Below are 16,285 nucleotides of genomic sequence, written 5' to 3' on the forward strand. Positions count from 1 at the left end.
ATTAAGCTATGCTAATATAAACGAGAGACTAGTGAAAGAGAAACTTTACAAGAGAGAAGGGATGGCAGAGGCCAGGATTCCTTGAGCAGAAATGAAGGGCTAAGATCCAGGAAGCTTCTTGGCTTGTGATGAAATTGAAGGCAGCGTATGGGGTCCAGATGCAGGTGGATTTGTCAGGGAAAGAAGAAGTGGTTATATTTGGGTCTATTTTCTCAACAAAGTATGAGACAGGATTGTAAACTGAGAATGTGTTTTTGAGGAATCAAATGTGTGTTTATGGGGATTCTGGAAATTGGAAGAAACAGTCTCCCAGTGTGGGCGAAGCAGAGCTTATAGGAACTATTGTGGGAGGGGCTGGCATTCCCAGGAGTAGTGATCACAGTGGGAACTGCCTTGGTCAGCATGCTTGAGTGATCTTCTCCAGCAATGACTCACTGTATGAATGTTAAGTGCAGGATGAGTAGGTAGTTGGTTGGATTTTTTTTTTTTTGGAGGGGGGACCCAGGATTGAACCCAGGGGCACTTAACCACTGAGCCACATCCCTAGCCCTTTTTTATATTTTATTTAGAGACAAGGTCTCACTTAGGGCCTCATAAGTTGCTGAGGCTGACTTTGACCTTGTGATCCTCTTGCCTCAGCCTCCAGAGCCACTGAGATTACAGGTATGCACCACCACGCTGGGTTGGAATTTTGCCTGAGAAGAACGTTGGAGGAGGAGAGGGGCAAGAGATAGGAAGGATTCTGTAGGGAGTTAGTGGGTCAAAGAAGAGAGCAAAGAAGGCAATGGGCCACCAAAAGAGTGGCAATGGGGATGGACCGTGGTCTCTGAGGAATTAAGTAGCTGAACAGGGATCAGAACAAATGAGTCAGAAAGAGGAAGTGGCAGCCAGAGTGTGGGATCCTCGGAAATCAGATTTTGGAGGCAGTGCCAACTCTGAAGAAATACTCAAAAGCTACATATCTTTTACCTCAGGCCTGGCAAAATCTTTTCAAATAAACACAATGAACCGAGGTTGTAAGGATCTTCTGCCAAAGAGCCAGTCAGCCTGCCAGTTCGAGGACTTCTTGTCTTCCCCGGCTTGTAAACTGCCAGGGCAACATGCTGTTATCTCTGCACAGAGCCCCCAGCTGACAGCAGGCAGGGAAGGCCTGCTCTTCATCTTCCAGGGAGACTCAGGGCCAAAGCTTTATGATTGCGTTTTTTCCTCCTAGAACAACTTCCAAGGTAAGGAAGACAGTAACTAAATGAGGAAGAGGAAGCCCATTCCATAAAGTTTTAAGAAAAAATTTTAGGACCCTGGGGTATCACTCAATGAAAATGTTGAGAGGGGACTTAAGAATCTTTGTTATAAGGAAGATTACTACTATTGTATTTATGTATTTCTGTATGTATGTATGTATTTATTTATTTATTTATGTTAGTACTGGGGATTGAACTCAGGGGCGCTTGACCCCTGAGCCACATCCCCAGTCCTATTTTTTATTTGATTCAGAGACAGAGTCTCACTGAGTTGCTTAGCACCTCACTTTTGCTAAGGCTGGATTTGAACTCACAATCCTCCTGCCTCAGCCTCCAAGCTGCTGGGATTACAGGTTTGTACTACCGTGCCCAGCTACTATTATTTTAAAGTATTTCTTACCAGGCATGGTAGTGCACTCCTGTATCCTACCTACCCAGGAGGCTGAGGCAGGAGGATTGCAAGTTTAAGGCCAGCCTGGACAATTTAATGGGACCCTGTAGCAAGATAAAACTTTAAAAAGGGATGGGGATATGGCTCAGTGGTAAAGTACCCCTGGGTTGAATCCCCAATACCAAATCAGTAAATTTAAAAAAAAAAAAAAAACACAAAAACTATTTCTCTTCCATTTATTAAATATTACTGGGAACCTATTTTGTGCTAGTAAACACATTAGACCAGTCATTTTTATTTGTTCTTATTTATTTATTCATTTTGCTGCCAGGGATTGAACCCAGAAGTGCTTAACCACTAAGCCACATCCCTGACCCTTTTCTTTTATATTTTATTTACAGACAGGGTCTTGCTGAGTTGCTTAGGGCCTCACTAAATTGCTGAGACTGGCTTTGAATTCAAGATCCTCCTGCCTCAGCCTCCCAAACTGCTGGGATTATAGACATGCACCACTGTGCCTGGATAATGTTATACTCTTAAATACTGAAGACCCCAAGGAAACTTCTTTGTGAGGATTATATCTATCTGTATTTGTTAATTTTGAACTTGAAACCAAGGAATTTAAAAATAATAAGCCAGCCAGTCACAGTAGAACGTACTTGTAATCCTAGCTACTTAGGAGATTGAGGCAAGAGGATCAAGTTTAAGGCCAGCCTCAGCAATTTAGCAAGTCCCAGTCTCAAAATTTTAAAAAATTAAAAAGAGCTGGGAGTGTTGCTCAATGGTAGAGCACTCCTGTGCTCAATCCCCAGTACTACAATAAATAAGTAAATCAAAAATGAAAAACCCCATTACATGTTAATGTAAGTAACATTTTTAATTAAAAATTATTATTATTTTTTAATATTTATTTTTAGTTGTAGTTTGGTCACAATTCTTTTATTTATTTATTTTTATGTGGTGCTGAGGATCAAACCCAGGTTCTCGCACGTGCAAGGCAAGTGCTCTACTGCTGAGCCACAACCCCAGCCCCTAATTAAAAATTATTTTTCAAAACAAAAATGTGTATCAGGAACAGTGGTATTGTTGTACATTTTTTCCAAATGCCTTTACCATCTGGCTTAATAGAAAACAGCAGGAATTTCATACTTAGCTGCTTTTACTTTAATCTGTTGCCAGATCACACACCATGTATCCCGTGTATCCTGCAGACTTCATTATATGTTTTTGAGAATGAGAAAGGAAAATAAAAGCTTAGAATTATTATGAAAATATTTTTTTACCTAGTAAGGATCCTCTGAAAGGATTTCAAGATGACAGCTTCAAGGGAACCTATATCACTGGAAATCAAGGAAGTAAAACTCCAAACATCAGGTCTTGTGTCCTGATGAAAGAAAATTTACAGTCCGATACCAAAAGTCATGCAAGATAACTTTATTATAAGTAAAAGTGAGTGAACAGAAAGTAAAAGCAAAGTGAGGCTCAAGCAGAGAGCACTCTCAAGACAGAGGGGGTGGGCCGTCTCCAAGCAGAGAACACAGAGAACAGGCTGTCTCCAATTTTATTACTGTTTGCTGATTACCAGGAGAGCTGGGGACCACCTTCTGTACTCTTTGCCAATCAGGTGTTCAACTCCTACTTCACATGGGGTGGTGGACCTTAGTTGGTCCACTCTCCAGAACTGTCATGATGGCCCTCCTATTTAGGGGGGGGCTTAACCTACAAGTCAATCCCATGGTAATGTGGTCACTGGGGTCAGTAACTGGTCAGGAGTTACCTTAGTGCTACTAAAGGAATCTTCCTTCCCAGACAATCAGAGACACTCACGGCCATATTCCTAACTTCACATCCACCTCAGTGGACCCTGTCAAGGGTCAGTCCCATTAATCTTTTTCTCTTGATGTGATTTCCAATTAGCTCCTTTGCTTCTGTTTTATTTTCTACAAATTAACTCTAACCCTTTGCTTTCTCATCTACTTTGGAAGTAGTTTAAAGAAGACCCTCAAATAATTTAAAGAACGCTCTTGACCTTGCCATGCGTTTCATTGCTCATGGCTAGCTGCTACCTAACAGGTAAACCATACTTTAGGAACCAAAGGCATTAGGATACAGCCCTTAACTTGCTCAGGAACCTGCAGGAGTGAACATTTATAGGGATATAGACTGCAATGTGTTAAATTCTCTAAAAATGTAATAGTGTGAGTGCTGGGAGGGATCAATTAATTCCATCTGGAAGGTCAGCAAAGGCTTCAAGCAGATGTTGACATATGAGTTGGACCTTGAAGCAAGAGTAGGTATAAGAAAACAAGGTGAGGGCTTTCCTGGCTTAGAAACAGTTCCAGGAAAGACATGAAATCAGGAGCTGATAAGTCCAGTGTTCTAGAGCATAACATGCAGGAAGAAAAGAAGGGGAAGAGGAGGCTGGAGGAGTACCCTGGAGGGACAAGCTGAATAGAGTCTTTCTTCTGCAGGCAATGGGAAACAATTGAAGCTTGTCAAGTAGAACACCACCAGAACATTAGCTAATGTTTGTGCTGCTACTCTATCTGGGCTAGGCACTGGATTAGGAATGCAGTTCTCTCACCAATTCCTGAATTACTTACTGCATTAACCTCAGTTTACAACAAAAGGCACAGAGGTTTCCAGCAATTAATTCACATACTTGGATTGCTTTTCTATTATATTATGTAAACTGACTCCTATTATTGATACATTTTTCTAAAGATTCTAGGATTGAGAGACTATCTATTTTCAGATATGGATAATAACAAGGATAAACAACAGAAATTGAGGGCCTTTTTGCTTCCTAGAAAGAAGTAGCTCTTCCTTCAAAAAGCCCAATAAAGCAATGAATCAGAATGTCACTGGTCGGCCGGGCACGGTGGCACTTGCCTGTGATCCCAGCTTCTTTGGCTGTTGAGGTACAAGATCCAGAGTTCAAAGCCAGCGAGGCAGTAAGCAACTTAGAGAGATCCTGTCTTTAAATAAAATACAAAATAGGGCTGGGATGTGGCTCAGTGGTCGAGTGCCCCTGAGTTCAATCCCTGGTACGCCCCCCACAAAATACAATAAAATGAACAAGAATATCAATGGTCTTTTTTTTAAGTTGTGGATGGACACAATATCTTTATTAATTTATTTATTTTTATGTAGTGCTGAGGATTGAACAAGCGCTCTACCACTGAACTATAGCCCCAGCCCTCAATGGTCATTCTTATTTGAACACAGGAACCACACCTGGAGGTTAACCTATAGCTATGTTAATGAGCACCTGCAAGGCCTATTTCCAATGTAAAAGACCTTGAGATGCACCTGTGGAGGCTCACTTGGGGGAACACTTCCAGCCAACTCCTTTTTCCCACAGGTGAAGATGGAAAGGAAGGAGATAATAGCCTTGATACTTTTTCAATGCCTATTTTACATACATTTCGCTCCATGCTCTACCTAGAAACATACATAAACTCTTAAACTTGCACACCAATATGGGTTATTCGGCTATCTGGCCCCCTCTCCCTCATGGTGGCAGTTCTATCTCTTCTGGCTTAAATAAATCCTGCTTCATTTACTCTTCATTTCCGTGACAGTCGGCTTGGGAGATCTGACCCCAGAAGAAATTGGGGAAGCCAGTTTCTGCAGGAGCAGCAGTGGGCCTTGCCCTTAGCCGACAAAAGATCTTGCTGCAGGCCCTAGTTCTCATAATTACTAGTCCCTCTATAATAGGCCCTGGACTTCAGGGCTGCCACGGGGCACGCCTATAATCCCAGCAGCTGAGGAGGCTGAAGCAGGAGGAACACAAGTTCAAGGCTCAGCCTCAGCCTCAGCAATTTAGGAAGAGCCTGTATCAAAATAGAATTTAAATAGAGCTGGGGATGTGACTCAGTGAGTTAAATCCTCAGTAAAAAAGAAAAAAAAAGTTTTAGCAGAAATAAGGAAATTAAGACCAACTCAAAAGAGAGAATCAAATACAGCATCTAAAATTACCAGCCTTTTTTTTTTTTTTTTCTCAGAATTGTGGTCACCTGTGTTCCTACATTGGGTGTTGTACCCTGCGGTTCTGGTTGTTCAGGAAGTAATATAAATTAAATATGTTGCCTATTGGGAAGCAAAAAAAAAAAAAAAAAAAAAAGTAAACAATTTGGGGGACTAAGTCTCTTCCCACCACTGTGAATTCGGTTTGCACTGTAACAATAGTCCAACAGGGAGGCACTTGAGTTTTCTTTTGGGGTGGGTTATAGATGTCAGTTGGATGTTGAAAGATCTCAAACCTAGATACCAGGCAACACCAAGTAGAACTTAGAAGCCCTTTGGGGACAAAAATGCATTAAGAATGAGTCGGTTTTCGCTCCTATTATTCACTCCAGATGTTTTGTGTCTTAGCACCCACCAAACCTGTGTTTGTCCAATACAGCATTGCCCAACTCATTCATTCAGATCTTGGGGTGGGGTGATGGTATTTAGCACTCAACAATTGAACCCAGGGGTGCTTAATCATTGAATCACATCCCCAGCTCTGTTAAAATTCTATTTTGATACAGGGTCTCCCTAAATTGATGAGGCTGCCCTTGAACTTGTGATCCTCCTGCTTCAGCCTCCTCATCTTGCTGGGATTATAGGCATGTGCCCCGCGGCTAAAACGTTCGGATAGCCCTGAATCCCAATACGAGTAAGCCTAAAATGAGTGTTTACACCTCCCCCTCCGTGCGCAGGGCACGTAAAAGGGCTCCGTGGATTCCCTGGTTATCTCTAACCCTCCGACCTTTGGGAGCCTAGCCTTTAACCCAGAGGGCGGAGGGCGCGGTCTCCTAGGAGACTGCGGCGATTCGCCGCGCATGCGTATAGCCTGCGCCAGGCTGATGCAACCTCCCGCGTGCGAGCTGCTTTACCCAGAGTAAGGAAGCCGACAGGGACCTCTGGCGAGACCAATCTTCTGCCACGCGGAAGTGTGAGGAAAGACCCGCCCCCACCCCAGGGCTCTGCAAATGACGTCGGGAGGCGTGGGGCTGGTGGCGTAGACGCCGGCCGTCCTTCGTCTTATCCGGTGGTTTCTGGCTGTCCTGCTTTGGCGCCGGCCCTGCGGCCATCTTGGGCTTCGTTTCTACTCGCGCCGGCCAGCTACCCAGCCCTTCCGGTGTCTCGCGGTCTCGGGGCTTTGCAGCGGTCCGCGTCTCGGAGGAAGTCGCCGCCGCGGGAGGGCTCCTATCTATGGTGGAGAGGCCTCGCGCGGACTAGGACGCCTCCTTCCCCGCCAGGATGGATGTCGCCTCAGTCGTCGCCTCCTGCGTGAGCCGTCCCGCTCGGTGGTCTGTCGCCCGTTGCCGAAGCCGCTGCCCTCTGTGGCTCCTCTGCTGGCGCTGGGATCGGCCTGGAGCCCCGACTCCGCCGCTGGGCGCGGCCAAGGCTGTCTAGGCCTCCTCCCGAGACCCGTCCGATCCGTAGCCGCTGAGCTCCGCCGTCTGCCCGAGAAACTGCCAAGAAAAAGATGGAGCCGGCGACACATGGATGGCGGAAACAGTCGGCCCCTCCGGCCGGCTCCTGGTTCCGGCTGCCCTTCTTTCCTCGGCGATCGCAAGCAGGCTTTTCCAAGTTCCCGGTACGTCCGGCTCCTGAAAACTCCGGGGAGCCCACACTACCTTCCTCTTCCCAGCCCGGGGCTCGGACCAGCTACTGGGCGAAGCTGTTTTCCCCGCTCCTGTCACCGCTCCCCAGCTTGCTTCAGAAGTTGCTGATTTGGATCCAGCTTTTCAGTGGCATAATTCCGACCAGATGGCTAGATTTCGCCGGAGGCTACAGCGCCCTGAGAGCCTTGAGGGGACGGGAGGCAACAGCTGCCCCCACAGGGCAGAAAACTTTGAGTTCTCTCCGGCTGGACCCGTCGGACAGCACGGTTGCCAGTTCCCTTGATTGGCTAGAGGAGGGGATCCTCTGGCAGTGCTCGTCCTCAGACCTAGAATTGGAGCTTAAAGCCCAGGGAAAGACTTTGGATCCTGCAGCACACGCGTTTCTCCTGGAGCAGCAGCTGTGGGGAGTGGAGCTGTTGCCAGGTAGCCTTCGAGCCCGTCTGTTCCCTGACCGAGAACCTGGCTCTGCGCCCTCCGGGTCTCTAAGCGTTCAGCGCTTAGGCAATTTTAACGTCGTCTCCTATGTGCTGAACCCCACCTACCATGACTGTCTTCCCCGGCTAGAGCTCAGCTGTCAGAACAGCGCTGGAAGTGGCGAGCTGGTTGATTTCCAGGCATTAACCCCAGAGAGCAGCTGCCTTTTTGAGGATCATTGTCATCCCCAGCCACTGCGTGCAGAGATCTCCGCAGCTTCCTGGCAGGGCTGTCCACCTCTTTCTAGAGAAGGCTTGCCTGAAATCCAGCACCTTCGTATGAAACGGCTGGAGTTTCTTCAGCAAGCTAGCAAGGGCCAAGAGTTACCCTCCCCTGACCAAGATAATGGCTACCACAGCCTTGAGGAGGAACACAACCTTCTCCGATTGGATCTGAACCACCGCACGGATAACCCTACACAGCCTGTTCCCCTTGAGCAAGCCTTTCCTGGAACCACCCAGGAGCCCAGGGAGGAAAAAATAGAATTGTTGACTAAAGAGGTTCCGCTTGGCTTGGACAAGCAAAACCCTTCTGGAAGCTGTCTGCCTTGTGAGGTACCTGAGGAAAGAGAGCCTGAAGAGGACCAAGTCAGTGTGGTTGATTTCTCAGACATAGAAGATGATCTTCCCATTTCTGCCAGACCAGCTTGTAATAACAAATTGATAGATTACATTTTGGGAGGTGCATCCAGTGATGCAGAAACAAGTTCTGATTCAGAAGGTGAGGATTGGGAGGAGGAAGCTGAGGATGACGGTTTTGATAGTGATGGCTCACTGTCAGAATCAGACTTTGAACAAGACTCTGAAGGGCTTCACCTTTGGAACTCTTTCTACAGTGTAGATCCTTATAATCCCCAAAACTTTACAGCAACACTTCAGACTGCTGCCAGAGTTGTTCCTGGAGACCATTCTGATTCAAGGAGGGATTTGTCTGACAAGTCTGATGTTGGGAATTGTCCCCAGTCTGAAATCCTTCCTGAGACATCTGACCTTAATTCTGGGGAGGAAGATGATTGGGAATCTAGTGCAGATGAGGCAGAAAACCTGCAACTGTGGAACTCTTTCTGTAATTCTGATGATCCCTACAACCTTTTGAATTTTAAGGCTCCTTTTCGAACATCAGGGAAAAAATGGAAAGGCTGTCAGGTCTCCCAGAGCCCATTCAAGTCCATGGTGGCCATTTCTGAGTGTCACACCTTACTTTCTTGTAAGGTGCAACTGTTGGGGGGCCAAGAAAATGATTGTCCAGACCTGGGACAGTGTGCCATTCCTTCTGGAGAGACACACATGCATATCAAAAGAAAAAAGGTTTGTTATTTTAAACATGTCTGATAATTTGTCTGGTTTGAATATAGTTCAATGTAGCAGCACAATTTACTTTTTTTAGGCATAGTTGTACATATTTTTGAGGAAGGCCTCTAAGCTCATAGCCTTGGAGTGAGAAATTTTCAAATGACCCCACTTCCCCTCCTGTGTAGAGAACTGTTCCTGTTTAAAAGGAAGATGCCAGTATATAAATGTTAGCAGTTAGGCAAACATTATTTTCATTTGGATTTGTGGCTTTGGACTCTTCCAACTTTTTACTCTCTTAGGGAACAGAAATATTAAACCTTGTGTATATATGATTAAATTTCTAGAAATTGAGAAGGTCCTAATATAGCCATAGAGGTTTAAAATGGATTTATTTGTGGTATTTTGTTTGCAGATGCTTAATTTATTTGCATGACAACAGTGTTTTCATTCCTGTCCTTAGAGCCTGGAGGGATGATAACATATAGCAAGTCAGATGTATCTGGTTGTTTGCCAGTAAAGAAAACACTAATTTTAGTATCAAACTTTTTGATGGTTTAAAAACAATACAGGAAGTGATACTGTCTTTTTCCTTAAGAATGAAATACTAGTTAGCCCTGGCTTTTGAGACGGGGTCTTGCTAAGTTGCTTAGGGCCTTGCTAAATTGCTGAGGCTGGTCTTGACCTTGCAGCCCTCCTGCCTCAGCCTTCAGAGCCACAGGGATTACAGGCATGTGCTACTGTGCCCAGCTGAAAATATCTTTAAATGGTAGTAGTCTTAATTTTTTTAAAATATTTTTTTAGTTGTAGTTGGATACAATACCTTTATTTATTTATTTGTGGTGCTGAGGATCGAACCCAGTGCTGCACACATGCTAGGGAAGTGTTCTACCGCTAAGCCACAATCCCAGCCCTAGTAGTCTTAATTTGTAGAAGCAGAGTAAGTCATATTAAAAGTTAAGTTGTATTTAGGCATAGTGGCACTGTAACCCAGTTACTTGGGAGACTGAGGCAGGAGGATTGCAAGCAAGTATAAAGGGCTGGGGATTTAGCTCAATGGGTTCAATCCTTAGTACCTCTAAAATAAAATTTGAGTTCATACTTTGTGACTTTTAAAAGGGCTTTTTCTTTATTCTTCCAAGACCCCTCTGGCAAAAATGAGCAACTTAGAGTGAACAGGCAAGAAAGAAAGTGGTTGTGGGGTGGCTGGGGATGTGACTCAGTGGGAGAGCAATTTGCCTGGCATGCATGAGGCTCTGGGTTGGGTTGCCCCAGCACTACAACATAAAGAAAGAAGCAGAGTGGGGCAGTGGAATGAGAACTTTGCATCTGGAGACCTGTGTGTGCTCCACTCCTGTCTGGTTTAGGGCCAAGAGATTTGGGGAGACAGCCAGACTTGGGAAGTTACTTGACTCAAAGGCCTTGATCTACTTACTTATCTTAATGGTAATAATAATAATAATAAATGTTTACAAATATTGCAAGATTTATTGTTTTGTGGTGCTGGGAACCCAACCCAAGGTCTCCTGCAGCCCAAGAACGAGCTCTATGTCCCCAGCCCAAGTTTTTGCAAAATTTCAATGAGATGAATAAAGAAAACTCAGAATTCATTGCCTTGCCTTTGAATGGCTCCAGTCAATCTCATTTTAGTTTCAGTAAAATTAAATGAGTAAATGGATGTAAAACTGTTGATTATGAACTAGATGCAAAACTTATAAAAGATAATGTCTAAGTATGATAAAATTATTTGGCAGTCTTTGACTACCTGCCATTCTTTAGTATATGGGAATAATGGATAGTGCCTGATTCTTCAAAGATGTCCTTCAGATCTAGAAGTTTAAAATAAATACCTCATGCCTGGCAAAATAGTGCAGATTGTGGAGCCAGACAGTTAGTGTTTGAATTCTGATTATACCACCTAAATGCTGTGTGATTTGGACATGTTAGTTAACCTCTCTTTTTCTGTTTGTACAATGGGGATGATATTAGTCCATATATCTGTAGGGTTGATGTGAGAGTTAAATAAGATAAAAATTGTAAAGTTCTTAGAAAAGAGCTAAACAGTATAAAGTGCTTGTTGTTATTTATCTTAGTGACACAACGAACGAGTAACGACTAGAATGCAATAACTAGTAAGTCGTTACATACAACTAATTGTCCTCGGGGGCATTCCTCGGCCTGATGTAAAGGGAACGAAAGTAGTAGTCCTCAGTGGGACTAGCTGATGTAACTGTTAAACATACTTTAAAGCAAGTATTTATCTTTGGAGTTTGCTATCTTTTAAAAAAAAATAATTATTTTTGAGTTGTAGGTGGACACAGTATCTGTATTTTATTTTTATGTGGTGCTGAGGATCCAATCCAGTGCCTTACTCGTGCTAGGTGAGCACTCTACCACTGAGCCACAACCACAGCCCATGGAGTTTGCTATCTTAAAAAGAAACTTTTTTTTTTTTTAAATCATGTCATACACCACAAAGGATCAGGTATTAGAATGCCATTTGACTTTTTATTTATTTATTTTGTGGTACTGGGGAGCGAAGCTAGGGCCTCATGCATGATAGGCAAGTGCTACGTACCACTGTGCTGCACCCCAGCCCCAAAAGAAACTTCTTTATAAAAAGTAAGTGGAGATTAAGTAGAAATTACTAATAATGAGTAGGGACTGTAACTTATTACATGTCATCATGTATATTATAATAGTCACAGTTTCATGCACAGGTTGTGCCTCCCTAATCTGAAAACTCAAAATCTAAAACTTTGAAGTGGCAACATCATACTCAGGAACTTTTGGATTTTGGAGTATTTTAGATTTCAGAGTTTTGGATAGGACACTCAACCAAGTAAACTTTATGTAAATATTCCAAAATCCAAAAAAATTCTGAAATCTGAAACATCTCTGGTCCCAAATAGTTCAGATAAGGGACACCTACCTGAAAATATAGTGATAGTATACTGAATACAAAGAGAGTATTTTAAAATCTTAACTATAAAGTCTTTCATAGTAATTCAAACTTAAAGTACTAATTAGTACTAGTAAAAGTACTAATTTTGCTATATTTTGTTTACTAAATAATTTTTAGTATTCTGATTACAAAAGTAATAAAAATACTGATGATTCAAAAATTGGAAAGCACTGGAAAGTGATTTTCTTTTAAATAAGGAAAAATGAAATAGAAATAAACAAATCTTGTTAAAGCCTTTGCTATGATAAAGCCATTGCCTTCCAGGGATATAGTGGTTGTTTTCTAAAATACATTGACATTGTGGGGGAAGAATATTATAAAACTGTATTTCCCTAAGGATTAGAGAATAGCAGGAATTAATAATAACAGAAAAGTTTCAGTTCACCATCTGGATTTATTGTCTTGGCACTAAAAGCCAAGGACTGAGGTTGAGGAGACTGTGTGGATGTCTATAGTTATATGAAAGACAGTTGAAAATTTCAGGGCATTTGGTCACTGTTTTGTCCAAACACTATCTGCTTAGATCCTTTTTTTAAATTTCAGGTGATTTAAGATACTTGGACTTAAGAAAGAAGTAGTAGGGGCTGGGGCTGGGGCTGGGGCTGGGGCTTAGCAGTAGCACACTTGTCTAGCATGTGCAAGGCACTAGGTTCGCTTCTCAGCACCACATACATTTAAAAAAATAAAGGTCTATCAACAACTTAAAAAAAAATTTTTTTTTAAACAAAGAAGTAGTAGCATAAAGGGTTATTGCTCTCAGTGCTGATTTTAAGATCCTGAAGAGTTGTTAATTAGTCTTTGTCTTTATAGGTAACCTTCCTTGAAGAAGTTACTGAGTATTATATAAGTGGTGATGAGGATCGCAGAGGACCATGGGAAGAACTTGCAAGGGATGGATGCAGGTTCCAGAAACGAATTCAAGAAACAGAAGATGCTATTGGATATTGCTTGACATTTGAGCACAGAGAAAGAATGTTTAATAGACTCCAGGAAACATGCTTCAAAAGACTTAATGTTTCTGAGCAACGTTAAGATGAGCTGACAGCCTGTAGCCCTAGCATACACTACCTCTTACTTGAGAGGTTTCTTTTTAACACAAATACTGGCAGCTGTCTTTTGACTTTTTAAAAATTTTTCCCAACATATCCCACTTAGAAATGTGCAGGTTTAAGTCAGCCCTGATAATGAAGGATGTGTGATTTTTAATCTTCCTTTTTTGATTTTGTTGAATGTGTTTTTAACATTCTTTGCTTGAGGTGAAAAGGGGACCTTTGAATTATAATTTTGCACTTTCAAAACTTATTTTCTTGGGAAACAATATTTATAGGGCTTAGAGCTCATTTTCAGTTCTATTTTAAATTATGTGTGCTTGTTGAAACACTTTGGGCTTTTTCTTGTTTTTTTTTTTTCCCCCAACATCTGAAATTAATGGGCTTTGATGTTTTTCTGTACTTTTTTATTTCAGTGATTTGGCCTGTCTGTCTTATGGCTAAAAATAATAATCTTGTGTATGTTATCAACTTAAAACTACATTATCTTTTTTCAGAAAGTACGTTATTTTGTTTCCACCCTTTCAAATGACTGGTAGAAAACATGGTTTTTTTAAAATTTTTTTCCAAGTTCTACTTGAGATATTTCCAAGGACTGCCACAGAATGTGTGCATGCGGTACTGTATGCTTTGGAAAGCTACATCTTTCTGCCAAATTTTAACATCTAATATATTTGATTTCTGCGTAAAATGTTCTTTGGAGAGGGATCTGACTATGTTATTGTAGGTCCCAGTTGAATGTGGTCCTTTGTATCTTTCAACAGGTATAGACTGTTAAATGTTCTAGAAAGTAATCACATTATAAGAATTTATTTTTTAAACTTAAAAGCCAAGAATTTTCCTAGGAGGAAGATAAAAGACGTCTCAGTAATTTGGTTTTGTTGTATATCATACTGTCAACAGAAATCCAGTGTTAATATAATGCCTCAGCACTGTCACTTTAAAAACCTGTCAGGGTGACACTGTAAAAACTTGGAACTGGGCAGTTCTGAATTTTCAAGTTTGAAGTAAAATATATAAACTTCAGTTTATATCCAGGTTTATTATTTTCTACTATTTTAATAATGAGAGAAGCAATGGTTAGCCTATACTTTCCCAAAAGCATAACTATAGATTTAACATCTAGAAAGTCTTAATGTCTTTAGCCCAAAGTTTACTTTTGAAGTCTTGATGTTGATTGGTTGGCTTTACATGGTGTGCATCTGTTAGGCTGAAGGAATATGAACCTACTCTTGAATGGTCTATTTTTCTGCCACGTGCCTCTCACTGCAGGTAAAGGCAAAATGTAGTGTAAGTAGAACAGAAGATTGCTTAATTTTGAACTTACTTCAGTGTGAGGATGAATTTTTCAACAGAAGTGCTTGTAGGGTTACTACCTCAGTTTATATCTACCTGGTCATTAATTTATTTCTATCTGATTTGCTCTAAGAATTGCCTCCAGTGTTGATACATATATCTTCATTCATACGCACACTGAGAGCGCATCACCATAAAAGTTGGTCCCATTTTTGCAGAGCCCTTATTCTGTGTGTTCTGTGCATGTCCGTTTTAGTTGTGATCCTGGGAGATGCATTTACAGAGTCCAGTATAATAAATACCATGAGAACAGGCTGGTTTCAGACACCAGCTGTCTGTTGGGAAGCAGGCACCATTTGCCTAGACTTGGTAACAATGCCTAGATATTCTTTTGACTAAACCATGCTGTTGTTCAGCCACTGGGTTGTGTTTTGTGTTTCCAAAATCTAGTACTCTGCATATTTGATGGGACATCTTTACATTCATTGGACTTTGGAAAATTGTTTCCTTGGAATTGTGCCCTTACTGTCAAAGAGTAAGAGCTTGGTTAAGAATTCTCCCATTTAAATTGCATCCTCCTTCAGGAAGGAACGGATGGTGACAAGTAGGACAGAAGGGACCATTTTAATATTGACCTGGAGGAGAAAAAATTCAAGTCAATTTCATCCCATTCCTAGATGGTAAAGTAAATAAGCCCCTCCCCCAATCTTAAAATCCTAGGAGGTTTTAACTCAACGTTTTATATATTAAAGTCTTGTAATGGTGCTTTATGTGTCAATGTAGCATCTGAAAGACTTTGTACAGACAGGTAAAATTTCCATTTCTGAGTGACAAAATGTGATAATGACACCTCCTCCTCTGTAACTTGAAATCAAAACTATCAGATTTTATTTTTATATAATTTAAGGAAGGTGAAGTTAAGGGACTAGAAGACTTCTAAATTGGCTTCTTCAATTTAAATGTAATATGATTTAAATGTAACCAGTTGGGATTTTATAGCTAAAATTATATTTGTGTATATAATTTAACTAACCTGTAAATTGTAATAAATATATTTGCAATTATTAAAATGTTAAATGATATTTTGGTTCAATTTTATATTGTATATTGGTTTTGGAATTTCTGAGCAGGATTTTCAGGGTTGAATCCTTTTGTAGCACACTGTCGACGTATAAGTGTTGGACAGTTTCTGTGACATGTAAATTGCACCTCGGCTCATTGAAGGCAAGTGTGGTCAGATGAGTATCATAACTGCAGATCCCATTTTAATAATGAAAAGGGAGACTTTAGTTCTGAGAGTATGAATGTCCTTTCAAAGAGAAAAGATTTAATTCTAAAATGACCCCAGCTTTGAGTTCCACCGCAAAGAAAACTGTCAAATAAATGGAGTATTCACAGAGCAGTGAAAGTCACATGATGGGTGGAGCATAGCATTTCTCCTAAGTTACAGGGAAATCATCTGCTTCTTAGTTTTGTGCATTGTTATTTATAATTGGTAAATCACAGGGTTTTCCCATATATGAAATTAAATGAATGTGATGTAACATTAGGAAAAACCTAAACTTTTACCCAGAAAAAAATACAAACATTCACATTACATCAAGCCTACTAACGGATTAAGGAATAATAGCATTCTTAATTCAAGCCTTTGGATCTTCCTAGCTAATGAAGAAAAGTTAGTTATATTTCTGAACTGGGAGGAAAGAAAACAATTTCAAAAAGTGAGTGGTTAGTACAAGATGTTTTGTTTGTTGATACTGGAGATTGAATTTAGGAGACTTTTATCACTGAGCTACATCCCCAGCCCTTTTTTATTTTTTATTTATTTTTTTTAAAGGTTTTTAGTTGTTGATGGACCTTTACTTTATTCATTTATTCATATGCAGTGCTGAGAATCAAACCAGTGCCTCAGAAATTCGAGACAAGTGCTTTACCACTGAGCCAGGACCCCAGCTCTTAACT

General features: G+C 41.4%; 1 protein-coding gene across 1 annotated transcript; it reads left to right on the plus strand.

Moving 5' to 3' along the window:
* Positions 1 to 6,658: 6,658 nt before the first annotated feature.
* On the plus strand, positions 6,659 to 15,393 carry Ppp1r15b (protein phosphatase 1 regulatory subunit 15B). The gene is given in 3 exon segments (XM_076831688.1): positions 6,659 to 9,031; positions 12,789 to 12,965; positions 12,967 to 15,393. Coding segments are annotated over 3 exon segments (2,151 nt in total). The 5' UTR covers positions 6,659 to 7,111; the 3' UTR covers positions 13,021 to 15,393.
* Positions 15,394 to 16,285: the final 892 nt, after the last annotated feature.

The sequence above is a fragment of the Callospermophilus lateralis genome, chromosome 13 (genome assembly GCF_048772815.1).
Source record: "Callospermophilus lateralis isolate mCalLat2 chromosome 13, mCalLat2.hap1, whole genome shotgun sequence".
Lineage (NCBI taxonomy): Eukaryota > Metazoa > Chordata > Mammalia > Rodentia > Sciuridae > Callospermophilus > Callospermophilus lateralis.